The sequence below is a fragment of the Strigops habroptila genome, chromosome 10, assembly GCF_004027225.2.
Source record: "Strigops habroptila isolate Jane chromosome 10, bStrHab1.2.pri, whole genome shotgun sequence".
In the NCBI taxonomy this organism is placed as follows: Eukaryota; Metazoa; Chordata; class Aves; order Psittaciformes; family Psittacidae; genus Strigops; species Strigops habroptila.
The window spans coordinates 11,692,423-11,709,150 of NC_046359.1; the positions used below are offsets into that span (position 1 = coordinate 11,692,423).

At 39.1% G+C, this 16,728-nt stretch overlaps 1 protein-coding gene across 20 annotated transcripts in view; it reads left to right on the forward strand.

The window, feature by feature from the left end:
* The window catches only part of AFDN (afadin, adherens junction formation factor), a 114,423-nt gene that overhangs the window by 88,919 nt on the left and 8,776 nt on the right, over nt 1-16,728 (forward strand). For 7 of the 20 annotated variants that reach the window (XR_003993455.1, XM_030499345.1, XM_030499353.1 and 4 more), the window contains 9 exons: nt 2,200-2,265; nt 2,423-2,496; nt 3,009-3,127; nt 4,152-4,346; nt 4,597-4,688; nt 5,116-5,304; nt 7,964-8,986; nt 10,855-10,890; nt 15,596-15,730. Coding sequence is in view for 19 of the 20 variants with exons in the window: in XM_030499345.1 (XP_030355205.1) it covers nt 2,200-2,265; nt 2,423-2,496; nt 3,009-3,127; nt 4,152-4,346; nt 4,597-4,688; nt 5,116-5,304; nt 7,964-8,986; nt 10,855-10,890; nt 15,596-15,730 (1,929 nt within the window). In the remaining variant the exon portion in view is untranslated. The remainder of the gene's footprint in view (nt 1-2,199; nt 2,266-2,422; nt 2,497-3,008; nt 3,128-4,151; nt 4,347-4,596; nt 4,689-5,115; nt 5,305-7,963; nt 8,987-10,854; nt 10,891-15,595; nt 15,731-16,728) is intronic. The other 13 variants (XM_030499349.1, XM_030499355.1, XM_030499360.1 and 10 more) reach the window with 4 other exon arrangements.

The window sequence follows — 16,728 nt, forward strand, 5'->3', positions numbered from 1 at the left end:
TGGCCACTAAGAAAAGCAGCTGTTCGGTCCCTCCAGTTACATATAACTACATGATGCATGAGGTTATAACTACAAGGGTGAGTGGGTGAGTTGCTCTTGACTGTCTTGCCCTTTGGAACTAAAGGAGCTTGCCTCTAGGTATATTTAGTGGTTGGAGGCAGAGGAAGGAGCGTATAAAACCAGTCATCTTAATTTTTGGTTCCCAACAAGGGGAGGTGGTAACTGGTTCTGCTGACAGTGTCCTGATGGGGACTGGTCCCTTACAAGGTTGGAGCATTACTTCACATTTGAACCAGTGAAATACATTTTCCCCCCATTATTGCTCCAGTATTCTGCATCATGTGATCCTTCTCCAGCTCTTGGTTTTCACTTGATAAATTTTCTATATGGTAAACAGAGTTACGTTATTGTTTGCCCTCTTTCTGGAACGCTTATGAGCATGGTGAACAGCACATTCATTTAGGGCTTCTCTGAAAACTTCCATTCATTGTGAAAACTAACAACTTCCTATCCATTGCTGACCCAGTTATTCATATACAAGGACAAGTTCCTTCTTAGCCCATGTCACCCTAAAGTCATGAAGCATTCCTGGCTTTACAACTTTGCCATGTCTGTCTTGGAAGTGTAGGTATTCTGGCAACCAGATCATCCCTGGCCCATGCTGCTTGGTTGCTTGGGGAAAAGAAGAGATTTTTGAAGCATGATTTCATTTTTTCATTATATTTATCTAGCTGTCTTCTGACTTGCGTTTTTCACAGCTTTAATCAATTTTTCTGATATAAAGCTAAAAATATTCTACAGTTACCTTGTCGTTTAGAGCCCTTTAAAAACAAAAAAGTAACTTTTTTTTTTAAATTGCCTTTATAAGTCTTTCCATACAAAGAAAGTGTCCTTACTTCAGTTATTTATTGCCTATTTTTTCCCCTTTATTCCTGTAAGTATGGCTTAAGCAATTATTATGAAAAATTTGGACGTGTAGAATGTTAATCTGGAATCATGGGACTTGAAGGAATTCCTTTTCTGTGGCTTTTGAGCAAACTTTTGGGATTAACTCAAGATTTAATGAATAAAAATAAGTCTTTCACTCGCTTAGAAAACCATGTGCAACATTAGTTTTTGAATAATTTGATTTTTAGTTTACTTTATTGCAACAGTGGGAGCAATTGCTGCCAAAAGAAAAGAGTTGGGAAAGCTGGGCGGGGAAAGGAGGAGGAAGTTGCATATTCAATATCAAAGCAACTTGGGGGGTTATTTTAGAAAACAACATTACATTAAAAACTGCTCTGTTGAAAACATGGCGGTCTTCTTCCAAGCAACTCGCAGAGTAAAAAGGCACCGTTTGCTATAGCAGATAATGAAATCAGAAGTCATTGTCTTACATTATAAGTGACAATTTAAAGGTTTGTGGTACTAACATTTAGACTGATCTGTGTGGTGTCTCGTAAACTGGAGCATGTGGATGACGCAACAGCATGGCTTGAATAGATGCTTATGTTCTCTCATCTTGAATGTGTTGGTTGCCTCGCAATAAGTTCACTGTTAACAGTCCTTTCCAAGTTTAGCATAATACTCTGTGGCAGATGTTTTATGAACAAAATTGCATGGTTTTGCAGTAGACTTAAATATCTGCTCTGTCAGCTCCAGAAGACTTAGTAAATATAATATCTATTCGTTTATTGTAAAGCTAGCAGCACTGTTTGTTCCTTTATGCTAGCTCCTCTACAGTCCTTTTACAATCAACGTAAAAAGCATTTCTAATTCTTTTAATTGTAATCTGCAGTTTACCTTGTTTCATTTGGTTATTAGCAAGGGAAACTGCAGTCTTTTGGAACATAATACATAGAGGTATAAAAAAATAATTGTGTAAAAGTGCAAATAAGTATTTCTTATTAGAAGGGGATTAGAACAAACTTCTGAAATGTAAATTTTAGTTAATGTATTTTCTTTCTTATTCAAGCTTGCATTAAGACCAAGTATTCTTCTAACAATGCTTGCAGGTTCAATAGGTGCAACATTAAAATTTTCTTTTGACTTTAAATGAATAACTCTTCTGTATAATTGTTTTTTTCCAATTTGGGGATATATAAAAGCAATGAGAACTTAGAGGTTTACCTAGCCTTGTAAAATTCTGATTAACACTTGTGGAATGCTTAAGAGATCAAATACAAATGTAATGTATTAATGCCTCTTTCTCTGTAGGGTGCTGGTCAAGACAAACTTGGAATATATGTCAAGTCTGTTGTGAAGGGAGGTGCTGCAGACGTGGTTAGTAATATTCTTAAAATCAGAAGTTCAAAGGTAGAAAGATCCTTTGGAAATGCTTTTAAATCCTTTGTTTACTAGTATGTGTAAACAATTGTTTTAATTTAGACCATGTTAGCATTGGTGTATGAATTTTCTTCTCCCTTGAATCTGTATTTAGGATGGTCGTCTGGCTGCAGGGGATCAGTTGCTCAGTGTGGATGGTCGAAGTTTGGTGGGCCTGTCCCAGGAAAGGTATGGAATGCTTTTCTTGGATATCTTTACGTGAAGAAAATTCCAGAGAAAAAATTTACTGTAAAGGGCTGGTTTTTTGTTTGTTTTTTCTTTTTTATTTTTTAATGTTAGGCTTTGTCTTGGCTTTTTATAACTACTACTTTGTGAAATATTTTCTGTATATGGTACGGGTTATCTAGCTAGAAGAGATGTATTACATGTTTGGGCTTTAGTTTTGAGCAAACTTTATTTAGCTCTGATTTTAAATATTTTGGCTTCCAACCTTAATTGCAGAAATTGGGAATAGTGCTTGCCTGTAGGTATTGTCTGTTTAATCAGCATATCTTCTAGTCATCATCTTCTAATTTTTTTCAAAGTGATTTTAAATATTAATCAGAAAAAGTGTGTTTTGTCAAACAAAAGATTACTAGAATAAATGTGAGTAATCATAACATTCCAAATGATAGTAAGAAAAACTACATAATGCAGTGCCTAATTTTATTTTGTTTTGTTTGCTTTGGCTTTTATTGCAGGGCAGCAGAACTTATGACTAGGACAGGTTCTGTAGTAACACTAGAAGTAGCAAAACAAGGAGCAATTTACCATGGTCTTGCAACCCTGCTTAATCAGCCATCCCCAATGATGCAAAGAGGTAAAAATGCTAACATTGTTTATGTCAGTAGCAGCTTTATAAGTCTTAGAACACAGAAAATAGGATAATTCACAGTAGCTTGCCAAATATTACCAAAATATTGAATTAGAAAAGAAACGTCATTGCACAGAAAAGCAGCATTTCCTTTTTTATCAAAAGTTCATCTGTTTTTTTTTTTCAATATTATTTGAAATGATGCTAGTCTAATCACAAATAAAGGCTTTGCATATGTACCTTTTAAAAATTATGCATTTAAACACAGTTCTGGTTGGAAATAATTTTTATTTTAAAAATGGAATATAATGAATACAAAGGGCATTAAACTTCACTGGCTTTTTTAATTCCTTTCATGGAAGCTTCTCTTCTCGTCTCGGAATATGACTTCCTTGTAACCACAGAATGCAGTGTAATTACTAAGAGAGAAATAAATAGAAACAGAAGCCCATGGAACATGTTTTGCCATTGAATTTTTTTTTTTAAGTAGAAATATTGAAACATATCTTCTTAAGTTTCTGCGCCTGATAATAAGTTCTCAGGTGTTTCTCCAGTGTTATATTTTATCATCCTACTTAAGTGATCTAACAAAAGACATATTCAAGTCTTACGTAAAATAATGTTGTAAAAGACATAATTTTGTTTTCTACATATGGGGCAGTACTACAGTATAGAAAAGAATGGGTTAAAAGAATAAATCCTTATTATCACAGTTTACAACACCATCCCAGATGCCATATGCCTCTGAGAGTCAGCAAGAGACTTTTCAGTAAAGCACATTTGGCTTTTCCAAATATTGTGGTACCTTTTCAAAAGCTCTTTTGAAGCATGCAAGTTGAAGGAATCCCATATGGTCGATACAGGAGTGGGACTGTGTATCTGAAGAAGTCGAGCTTCTAAAATCTAGCATTTGCTTTACTGGGAACTCATTCTTAATTACAAATACAAGATAGCTCTGGTTTGAAAAAGAATATTCTAGGCAGTAGTTAATATAAGTGGAAGGGGGAAAATACATATCCAACTGTTACAGTTTCTGACCGCCGTGGCTCAGGTAAACCTCGACCAAAGAGTGAAGGGTTTGAGCTGTACAACAACTCCACTCAAAATGGGTCACCTGAGAGTCCTCAGCTGCCGTGGACAGAGTACAGTGAACCAAAGAAGCTGCCAGGGGATGATAGATTAATGAAGAACAGAGCCGATCATCGCTCCAGCCCCAATGTAGCAAGTAAGTAAGGTTATGCTTCTTTAAGGGGTAGATGCCTCCTCCACTAGTTTTAGAGGCTGTTGAATTGAAAAAGGGGGTGATTGTTTTTAAAAATGGATTAAGATGCCAGTGTAATAGTAACATTTGCAGCAAGCCTCTTGTTAAAACTATTCAGAGGAAAAATCATAGTTATTTTGTGAATAATATTATTTTATTAAGTTATGTAAATCATCATTAAGTCATGTAAATGCTTCCTTTAATTTTCCAACAGATCAGCCTCCAAGCCCCGGGGGAAAGAATGCTTATGCATCTGGAACTACCACCAAAATAACCTCAGTCTCCACTGGAAATCTTTGTACAGAGGTCAGAAATGGCAAGCAAAATGTTGGCTATTAAACTTTCCTTGGCTATCAATAGCGTCAGTGTGCTTGAGTCAAACCAGTGTCTCACTTAACTATTTGAACATAATGCTGGTGCTAGTGACTGGGTGGGGATTTTGCTTATTACAGCTTATGAAAGATTGAGACAGTTTTGATTTCATTAGATTTTGTTCATGAAGTTGTTCTTGTGATTTCTTAGGTTTGTACAACATTCTGTACTTGTTTTCAGATCATAAAAACATGACTCATAGCCACAAGTATATTTGATACTAGACAACCTCTTTATCTCCTGCTCCAGATGAATAATGCTCTTTTGAGCCAAAATTAAAAACACTTGGAAAATGCATGTTTAGAATAAGATTCCATACTGTGTGATTAGAAAATTCTACCTTTCTTTCTACCTTTTTCAGGAACAGACTCTGCCCCCACGACCTGAAGCTTATCCCATCCCAACACAGACGTATACTAGGGAATATTTCACATTCCCAGCTTCAAAGTCCCAGGATCGAATGGGTCCAGCTCAGAGTCAGTGGCCAAATTATGAAGAAAAACCACAGGTCCAGGCAGAAAGTAATCATTCAATCAATACTACAATGCAGGTGAGAAGTAACTTCTTTCAGTATAAGAGAAAAGCAGAAACAAAATGCTTGCTTTCCACTCCCAGGCTGCTGGAGACATTTTTGCAGAACACTAAACTCTCTGTAATCTCTGATAAAATACCACCGGAGATGTGGGGGAGAACAACAGTTGTACTTTTGCAAAGATTGGCTTAGGTTCAGAAACCCTCCTCTTTCCCCTCTCTCCCCCCCCATAGAATTTATGTTACCATGTTCTGCAGACCTTCTTATCTGGAATGTTTTAATCCCCTGTTAGAGGTAATGGGGTGTAGACTGTAGTAGGGTTTGTCTTGTAAAATGCTTTGTGGTTTTCTGAAAAGCAAAATAAATCTTTCATTCTTCCAAGAAGGTTTATGTGGAAAAATCTCTTTGCCTGCGGGGTGTGTGGTTTAAGTGACAAAGCGAGGTATTAAAAATGAAATAAACTGGTACTTTGAGATCTATCCAGGGTCTTCACTGAAACACACTCCTCACTCTCAGTTAAAAAATAAGTTCAAGTTGCATCTATTGTCAAAGTGCAGATGCTTCTTGACCTGACATGCATTTACCCCCACTGTACCTTTATAAATTCAAAAAATAATGTTGTTCTGCTCTTTGTAAATGAGGACTTTACTCAAATCCACATGGGAAATTAAATCCAGATCTACTAAATCCAGACACTGGATCATCTTTTTCTCTAATCCACCAGAGACTTAAAAATGTAGAGAAAACTTTTCTCCCCCCTATTTCTTAATTTGTGATAAAAGCAGAGCCTTACACCAGGCTCAGTATGTTTTACTTTTGGAAAAGCAAAGTCATGTAAATTGTCTTGAGATTGTGTCATAGAAGCAAAGTAGGGATAGATGGTTGATTCCTCACACCTTTCGGCAAATGAATTCAGTAAAAAGTCAATCGAACAAAAGCTTAGCATTCTTTTTTTTGGTTTTTTTTTTTTTGGTGTTATGTATCATAGAATCAATAGATAGAAAATCCTAATTATTTCAGCTGTTAAGAAAACAGACGTTACACCCAAAGTAGGATGTTAATTTTGACGGAGAATGCTGCAAGTTAAATAACCATGGCAAATAGCTATGGAAATACTTTGGTGAATTTCCATGCTGAACTCCTTCAGTTTTTGTGATTTCATGTCACCTAATCTTAGCTGCATAGTTAATGTCTAGGCATTTCTGCGAGTGATGGGACAGGGGGAAGCTAGTATCTCCAGAGAATGGTGCCTACCTATTTGTCTTAACGGGATGAACAGCTGTGTGGACATGCATCTCTCCCCTGCTTAAGACAAGCTTAAGTGAGTAGCTTAGATGAGGTGGTTAAAACTGGTGAGATGAACCCCATCTGTTAAAGCTGTTGACAGACACTGAATTTGAGCCGTGGTCTTGTGGCTGAATGCAGTGCTCGAAAACATTTTCATAAAGCAAATGGCTAGAAGCTTTAGCTCCTTATAAGCATTGAAAGTGTACACAATTTTCCCTGCCATACAATAGTTCCTTTAAGTTGAAAATTAGAGAGAAAAACAGACTTCAAAAAAAGATTATAAAAATACCTTTTTCATCTTTACAGCAAAAACTGGGCCTGTAAAAAAAGCAAAAGCTGGTGTAAGCAACTGACTGATGTGAAATGAAATGCCTGTTTTGTGTTCTGCAGGCATTAGCAAACTGTTTGGCTAGGTGCATCTTTACAGCAAACCAAACAAATAGCTGTGTGTTCAGCTCTGCTGGACTAATAGAGCATGAAAAATACACTTGTTCATCTCAAAGGAGGCATTCTTTAGAGGTCATGCTTGAGGTCATTGATGGAGGAAAAAGAAAAGGAGTTTGCTTTGTTAGTCTTCTCTCAGTTGATGATAATTGGTAGATTATTGTTCAGTGCGTAGTAATGCCTAACATTCAAAGTATGAGCATTTGCTTCAAGAAAACCATTAACAGATTTGATAAGCCTGATTTTTGGCCCAGTGTTCCTTTTGAGGTGGTTGTGCAGTGAGACCCTGAGCTTGTATTAAAAAAAAAAAAAAAAAAGACTTGGTGTTTGATGCACTGAAAAAGCGACAAAAAGTGCAGACCATGCTCCAAGAGTAGGCAGAACTAGACCCAACTGTGTAGATGCCATACGCGTGAATGGCACTGCAGTAACGAGAGCTTCCTGGGGCTCATCTTGCCTGTTAATGGAGGAGAATGGGCAGAGGCTCCCTTGTCTCTCCCTCAGCAGCCTTTCTGTTGGCCTTCCCAATAGCAAAAATGCTCAGTGAAGCCAGCTGAAGCCTGAATGGCTGAGCTGGTAAAGCTGGAGCTGCTGTTCCGAGCTGCCAGGACTCCCATACCCATACATGGGGGAGGGGGTGTCAGTCCTGAGAAATTGTGCGAGCTGTGGAGCTTGTCAGCTTAAACTCAGTCCTGTGTTCATCCTTCCTCCCAGTCCGGGTTTCCAGGCATTTCGGAGGTTGCTACATCTTCCATCACTTGAATGAGTGAAAAAGAGCGAGAGGAATATTTTATTGTTGGGTTTGGGTTACTTACTGAGCATGAAAATGCTGAAATTCATGAAAAGTAATTACCTTCAGTAATAGGAATGTGGTTTGTGAGCCATTTTCAAATATGTTCTAATATAGATGGAATATGAAATACATGCCTTGTTTAATTTTTTCCAGCGTGTAGCTCGTTCCCAGGAAGAACTCCGAGATAAAGTTTTCCAGCCAGAGAAGAATCGTTTGGAAGTTGTTATACGGAAGGATGTAGAGTACATCGATCGGAAGTCAGACAGCGATCAATGGATGAATTCATCTGTGGATTCTAGCACATCTAGCCAAGAACACCTGAACCATTTAGCCAAACCAGTCTCTCCTGGTTCTTGTTTAACTAAAAGTGGACCTGGCCGTTGGAAAACTCCAGCCGCCAGCCAGCCGACTCCAGTGGCCATTTCCCAGCCCATCAGAACAGATCTGCCCCCTCCACCACCGCCTCCTCCAGTGCATTATGCAGCTGAATTTGATGAACTACAGATGGATTTGCCTCTGCCTCCCCCTCCTCCTCCAAATCAGGTAGGAGCACAAGCATCCTCCCAGGTAGCTGCTGCTGAGCGTAAAAAAAGAGAAGAGCATCAGAGGTGGTATGAAAAGGAAAAGGCACGTTTGGAAGAAGAACGAGAAAGGAAACGTCGTGAGCAGGAGAGAAAACTGGGCCAGATGCGTTCTCAGCCACTAATTCCTGCTCAGCCGGTGGTTCCTCCTGTTTCCCTTCAACAAGTGAAATCAGAAAAACCTTCAACTTTGCAGAGGCCTCAAGAAACAGTCATTCGAGAGCTGCAGCCCCAACAGCAGCCTCGGACTATTGAGCGGAGAGATCTGCAGTACATCACTATCAGCAAGGAAGAACTGTCCTCTAGTGACAGCCTCTCTCCCGATCCCTGGAAACGGGATGCTAAGGAGAAGCTGGAGAAGCAGCAACAGATGCACATTGTGGACATGCTGAGTAAAGAGATTCAGGAACTTCAGAACAAGCCTGATCGTACAGCAGAAGAAAACGACCGTCTCCGCAAGCTCATGCTTGAGTGGCAGTTCCAAAAGCGACTTCAAGAATCAAAGCAAAAGGATGAAGATGATGATGAAGAGGAGGATGATGATGTGGATACTATGCTCATCATGCAGCGACTGGAGGCAGAAAGAAGAGCAAGGGTAAAAAGGGATAATCTTTTCTAGACAAAAGTATTGTAAATCTGTATCTTGGTGGGTTCTTTGGCTTTGTCTCAGTGTTCTGATGTTCTTACAGGATAAAGGAGGATGAAGCTTTCTTAAATACCTTGAATTTTAATATTGCTAACTTAAAGCGGCCTCACCAGTTAACTGATAAATTATGAAAGTATCATAGCTATTTGTTACAGAATCCAGATTAGCAGTTGAATTTACTTTTCTGGTTGTGGAGAAAAAAATTCCTTTTGGATAAAGAGATTTTGCCATGTACCTGGAGTAGGATTAGAAGGTTAAATATAGCAGGAATTTGCTTACAGGAGGTAAACAAAAGCATTTGAAATGATGAAACTGTAGGAGAATCAGTAGTGTGATTCCTCTTCCACCTCCTCCCTTCTCTCTCTCCCCTATATATTTACCCCTAAGAGTTCTTATTTATAGTCTCAGACCTGAACACAGGCACTGAATGTATGCTGTTCCCAGGAAACAACTGAACTGAGATTCCACTTGCTGGTCTGCTCCAAGTAAAGGCTGGGGGATATGGCAGCTGCTACATCTGCCTTTACCACCACCTCAGTGGTGACCCCAAACAGCGCTGAGGGGAAGCATCAGGTTGAGACGTGGTTTGGGTGTTGTAACAACTGGTACACCCTGTCTAGGGCTCCTGCTCATACATACCTGGATTTTGCTTGGTGACCAGTTTAATCCGTACTGACAAGGTTTGCTTATCTTGCCTTCAGTACTGTGAAAGCTCATAATATACATAATTAGATAATACAACTGAATACTGTGATGAAGTTTTTATCACTCTGCTGGTGGCTGTTGTCTCTCAGAGCCTGTTAAATCTATTGTTACTGAGAAATAATTAATACAGGAAAGCCTGTTTTTCTTTTCTGAATAACAGCATGGATACCAAAGTTACATACCAATAGCTGTGCTTTGACAGGCTTAAAATCTAGCTCTCTAATATGCTGAGTGTCTTCTGTTTGCTTATCTCGAAGAGTTGGCTCAGTTCTGTGGTATTCAATTTTTAATTCTTGAGAAATGTGTGGACATGCTTATTTTGACGTTCAGAAATAGCGATGGGCTTGAGTAGTGTTTGAGTTCAGGATTGTTTTGGCAGCTTGGTTTCCTAAACTTGCTCTTCTTGTATTCGCTGCAGTCTGCATTGCTTTCCTTTTTTCTTGTGGCTAACTTTATTACTGTGTAAAACAATAGATACCTCAAACTTGGAAACTGAAGAAAGGAAAAGCTAAATATATCTTTGGCAAGCAGGTTGCGTTAAAGCCCAGCATCACTTACGTGTAATTTGTAGCACATAGGCAGTTACCTATGGGCGTAAAAAAATCCATGTAAAACTGCCATTTTAACAAACAGCGTCTTTAAAATTTTACTGTCGCAAGGCTAAAAAAGCCATGTGTCATTAATAGAAAACCAGTTGTGTTGCATAACATTTTATCAGTCTTCTCCACAAGTGCTGGATTTAATATACTATTTGTGCTTAAAGTTCTTCCAGCGTTTTGGAACATTTTGAAACTAAGAAATAACAGTTGTCTTGAACTGAAGTAATGTTTGCATTTTGGTAACATTTCACTGTCTGTACTACTGGAGATGCAGTAACTCACATCTCTGGAGAATTACCAAGGTGTTGAAAGAGTCAAACCAGTACTGATAAAAAAAAATTGGATTATTTCATTGTTTTCATTTCTGTATTTCAGGATTATGTCAATTCAGTTCCTCATTCTAAAACAGTTGACTTGACAAATAAAAGAAAATGCTTTGAAATGGCACGAGTCTAACCTATCTTTATTTTCACTGTGCATCTTTCTTTTTTTCCCTTTTCTTACTACCTGCAGCAGACTGCTGTGCCAGCAATCTCTGTTCTAGATTTGGTATGTTTGTTTCTTTCTCTTCAATATCTCTTTCCCGTTTCAATTCCTGATGTTATTAATAACCACTCTGTGTGCTTTGGATGATGATTTGGCATCTTTGGGTGTTCAAAAATCATTGTGATACAATCAGCAGTAAGTTAACTGTACGCATGCATTTGAATGGTCCCAGATGTGGTGCCTCCTTTCCCTGTGTTTCCTTCCTTTTAGATGTTGTGTTCTGCTTGCAGGCTTGATTTGTTTGTCGTAGCAGTGGTCTAATATAAAACTTTGTATTTGATGTTTTGTGCAATGGTGTTTATAAAAATCTTACTAATAACTTTGAATGAACACTCTGTGAGGTAAGATTTCCTCCCTTCCCTTCCCCACCCTGGCAGGTTTTAGAAGAGCCCTTAGCAACACCATTCCTTTCCAATTTGAAGTGAAGTTGTCCGAGAGCCTAATAATAGAGCACACTGTTACAGCACACACTGAAACCCTGTTGTTTACAGGTGTCACAATTTTCTCATTAAAGGAAAAATGGATTGTAAACTAGGAATTACTTCTGAACTAGTATCTCCAAGTAGGTCACATAAACATGCAATTATTAAGTTGCCATATAATTTCAGTTTCAATTGGTTAATACCATTCTCTTGTGTCTAAAACATGACAGGCTTTCAGATTGGAGCAGTAACTGCTATGACTCCAGCTAATTGTGTATTTTATTGCTCTCATTAGAAATGGGTGCATGGGAAGAGTTCTGTAGTCTTCTACAGAAGAAGTACATACCCTTCAAAGAGTATTTCTACATAATTAGTATACCAGTTTGAAAGAAAGGTAATACTTGCAAGTCCTGTTAGTATAATTAACTTGTGCTGCTGGAAAGAACTGTGAACATGACTGTTCAAAATATGGATTTGGACATTCAGCACTGCTTCATTTAAAGAAAAAAATAATCCCCTTTTAAAATGCATACTTCGTACAACTTGGTAAGTCTGTCTGAGGTGGTTGGGTTTGTATCTGTGTGGTACTTGAGTGTTAAGCAGATGACAGCAGCGAAACGGGTGAAGCGTGTCAGCTTTCTGAGTTAATGGTCAAGCCAGGAGTCATGGATTTCTCAGAGTTGGTATCTGTCTATATTTTTTCTTATTACTACTCCTATTTTTTTTGCTTAAGCCCTGGTCCCCTGTGCTGCAACTATACAGATAAAGTACTTTGCTAAGCTGGCTGTAAACTTCTGGATCTTTCTGCGACAGGAGGTTGTGAAGGCAGACAGTACCATCAGCTTTAAAAATGGATTAGACAAAGTCATAGACATCACGCCTGTAAACTGCTACTCAGAGGATTAACAAGGCTGTAGCAGCTGACGTCTCTAGTACCATGCTGGATGCTGGGGAAACACTAGAAGAAATGGCCAGGCTCATGCGCAGCTTCTTGCTGTGGTCAGAGGCAGAATACTGCGCTAGATGGATCCATGGCCTGAATCAGTTGAGGATGTATTATGTTCATAGATTTAGCTTTAAAAAAAGAAAGAAATCTAATTCTGAAATAGGTGATGTTGAACACTGTACTCGGAAAAATACCTCTTTTCCCTAATTTCATCGTTCATGCTGTTCACGTGACTTTCTGGGCATAGTGGCATCTATCCTGTGCCACTTTGCATACCCAAGTAATTGCTACTTCGTTTCTAGAAGAAAAATCGAATGCTCAGTGCTTTTTATGTCTAAGTGAGCACTGGCAATAGCTGTTGTGCTAATTACGAGGCTGGTGAAAGATGATGAATAGTTACTGAATGAATTGTCAGTCTGGATAGCGTGTATCTTTTTAAATCCCCGAGCCACTAACAGATCTGACCCAGCTTTCACTGTCACAAATAAATAGGTATACATTTAAAGTTCTTCTGGATCATCTTTTAAAACGTTCTATGCAGTGCTCGGAGAAGAGAATTTTGTCTAGAATCTGAGGCTTCCTGGATGCCTGCCAGTGCTGGGAATATCTTAGCATTTCTGATAGGGATCAGCGCATTAGCTCCCATACAAGGAGCAACAGCTCAGAAGAAAGGTAGCCTGTTTTGCCCTCTTAGGTAGGAGTGGTGCTGTAAGCATATGTTAGTACTGTGGGGACAGAGCTGTGCAGCTGAGCAAGCTGTTGGTAGTTTGCAATAGAACTGGGACAAAGCAGGGGGAAAGAGTAAGTGCTTTGTGCTTAGCTGCTCCACGCAGTCACACCTGGGAGAATGCTCTTCTCCATCACTCTGGCTGTATGGATCAGTTGTTTCTACCTGTTATAATATAAACGTGCTGCTTTGGAGAAACCCTGGAAGTACAGTAGATCAGATGAGAACATGACTTTTAAACTAGAGAAAAGCTAATTGGGATAGAGAAGTATCAAATCAAAATATTCAACCTGGGAACCCAATAGCCCTCTTATTAGAAATGGGACATGAAGCTAATTTTCCTTAGTGTCTTGAAATTTTGGGGTGAAGTTTGAATTGGGCAGTGTGGTATATAAAATTACAAACACAAATGCCTGCAAAGCACTCTGGCATGCCTCACCATCCCACCGCTCCCTGCCTTGGTCTGGGAATGCTCCAAAGCAGGAACTAGTTACTAATGATAAAGAAGTGAAATGTCACTCTTAATAGTTGCTCTGTTCCTGCTTCTGCCTTACTTAGTAAAAAGGCCAAAAATTATATGTATTATGTTTAGAACAGCCTCTGACCTGGATACAGTTGTCTTAGCAATTATTCTGGTTCAGATGCTGACAACAGTCCCCAGGTGGGCACCCTGCCCAGTTTTCCCTTCTGTCTTTTAGTTAAGGTCACAAGAAAATAAAACAAGTCAGTGCTACTCCCCCTTTAAATCAGTTTGAAAAATTTTCTTGTTCAGGTGCCTTTGAATGGGAATATTTGCTACTAAGCAAAAAGGCATCCATGTCGTAATCTGGGATCAGGAACTGCCATGTTCAGAGTTTTTCTCTTAATGCAATTGGGCCAGAGTTAAGGAATTTTCCTGTATTTTTTCATTGTGCAGTTCCCCCCCTCCCCTTCACCCTTTCTTTTTTTTTGAGAAAGGAAATTACTTCTATAAACTGTTCTGAATTACTGTCTGTCCTTCCTTTTGACAGCAATATTACCTTCTTTGCTAAAATAATGTCTTTTTAATAACCCAGACAAGAGGAGGTCATAATCCACACAGGGAATTGGTTAACTGCTTTATTCCCTGCTCTACCGTATATGCTGAACTTCACTATATTTATGTTGGGTTTGGTTAGGAATTATAAAAGTTTTAGCCCTAAATAAGGGGAATTTACTCAGAGGTAGCATCCTCTAGTATACCTTTGCCAAATTACTGCCTAAATGAAACTGAATGCTCCAAAATGGTGGGGTTTAACACTAGAAATGAGAGGTGTTTTCACTGCAATTAGTCCATACAGCTGCTTGAAGACACAGAAGGCAAATGTTTTCAAAGTTACCTATTGTCCAAGGTTGTAAGATACCCATAACACAAATACTGCATCAATAGTGGGGGCAAATAATTACCAGATTAGTAAAAAAAAAACCCAAAACAAAACCAAACCACCTTCATTTTTTTAATTGATTAGAAAATTGATTAGCAAACCTAATGTTTTAAAGCACATTTCCTGTTGATTAGCTGGGGGGAAGAGAGACCTACATAAAGGTTGTCCTCACAAAGTCTGTTAAAACTAAACTTCTACTATATCATTACTGGTTTGTGTCTTAAGGGCCTTTCCGTGTAAATGAAACCAGAGTGTAAAAACAAATCGGGGAGCAGAGAAGTATCCATGTTGCATGCAGCTTACAGCAACATCCAGTGATTTATTGATTTATACCAGTCTGTGTAAAAGATGGACGGGGGGTGTCACTTTAAAACATTCTGCAGTAAGAAATAATAGCATGTTGTCCATTTAATTTCTACTTGTGAATATTATTGTGCCAGTGAATATTCCTGTCCATCAAGTGCTTAGATACTGTTAGCTTTAGAGAATTATGCGAAGTTTGGATCGTTGCTCAGTTTTCTTATCTGTGCAGTGTTTATCATAAGCATTTATAAAACAATTCTGTGTGTTGAACATCAGTGGTTCATGTGAGCTGTTCAGTCTCAATAGTCAAAGATTTCTTTGCCTCGTGCTCTCCTTTTCCCAAAACACATCTGTTTGCAGATACAGTGGGAGATTTTATTTATCTCCTGAGACTACTTGCAGACTTGTTGAATGAGCCTGTTACTTTAAACGGATTGACCCTTTGACTAATGAGTCACGATTTTCCGGTGCTTAAATACTAATGCAGAATGAAAAACCGATTGGCTGCTGGAGCTGTGGGCTGTTGGTTCCAAATATTTCGTTTCACTTTACTGTACCTATGAGACTATGGTTGCTGAAGCTGTCTGGAACGCGAGTCTCCTCAGTCTTCTGCTAGAGGTTCATGTATGACTGCTAAAAATGTCAGAAATGTCTCTGTGTGTTTTGTGGTTTTATGTATGTAGTTCTGTGCATCTCTTCCCCTCCCACCCTCTTCTTTTTTCTTAGGGATTTTAGAGAAACCAGTGTAACAAAGTGTACTCTTAACAGCTGGAAATGATACTGATTTATCTGTAGTAGAGTGTTTTCTACGGAATGAGTTATTTTTAGATGCAAATACTTGGGTTAAATTTGTTTTGACCCATTTTACCCATGAGCAACCAAAAAGTTGAAGATGCGTCTCTGTTAGTTACAGGATGAAGAGCGCAGACGGCAGCAGCAGTTGGAAGAAATGCGCAAACGGGAAGCAGAAGACAGGGCCAGGCAGGAAGAAGAGCGCCGACAGCAAGAGGAGGAGCGGACCAGGAGAGAGGCTGAAGAAAAGGTTGTGATCTTCCAAGTGCTGCAGGGTTCTGACAGGCCTCTCCTCTTTAGCCCAGCCAGTAACGGTTGGGTCAGGAGGGGTTAAACGTGCCAGCCCTAGTAATAAGGGTCATGGTCCAAGGCTTCAGTTTATCCACTATAAGCCAAAAAGTAGTCAAACAGCCCATTCGTGGAGGCTGGAGTTGACCGGTAATGCAGAAATAGTACCATAGGTTCACCAGCTGAAGGTATTTCGCAGTGGCAGGGGCTTTCCTTCAGAGCCTTCTCTGAAAGTTACAACAGAAATCAGTTACCTCCTGGTTTCCTTCAGCCCCCAACATGACTTGCCTACCCTCTTTATTATATTGGCTGAGTTAGTGGAGTTGGGTTCTGCCGTGTCCCACAGATGGCACTTATTTTTGCAGTAATTGTTTGATACACGTACAGAGAGAAATGCGAAATGCAGTGTAGTGGAGATGGGCACTCCATATTGGCTTTCACGTTTGGACTATGGGAGGAAAGGAATTGGTTTCTAGAAAGAAAGTAAATAATTTCAGCAGTTAAGTCACTGCAATCAAGCAGATCCTAAAGGTTCAGGCTTCAAGGTTCCTTCAGAACATTATCCATGAATTTGAGAAGCTTAATTGTTCAAAACTGGGCAACAGTAAAACCAGCCAAGGCTTTCTTAATTTTGGTCAGTGACACAGCCAAATGACATTCAGATTACCCGCTTGAAAGGGTTTTCCCTGTCAGATCTTGACTGACACACTCGTGTATCTGCCAGCTCAGAACTCAGTACCATCTGACCACTACAGTGGTTTTAGAGAGTAGTACAAGGAGACGAGTTTCATGTCTTTGCTCTAGATGAACAAGATCAGATTATTCATGATTTTTCTGGACAACTGACTCACAGAGCTGAGCACATAAGCAGATATGGTGGAATTTAACTTATTTTTTTTTTTAAACACATGGATTAAAAGCAGAAAAGATGGTGGTTTGAAATGTCGTTATATTCCCAGC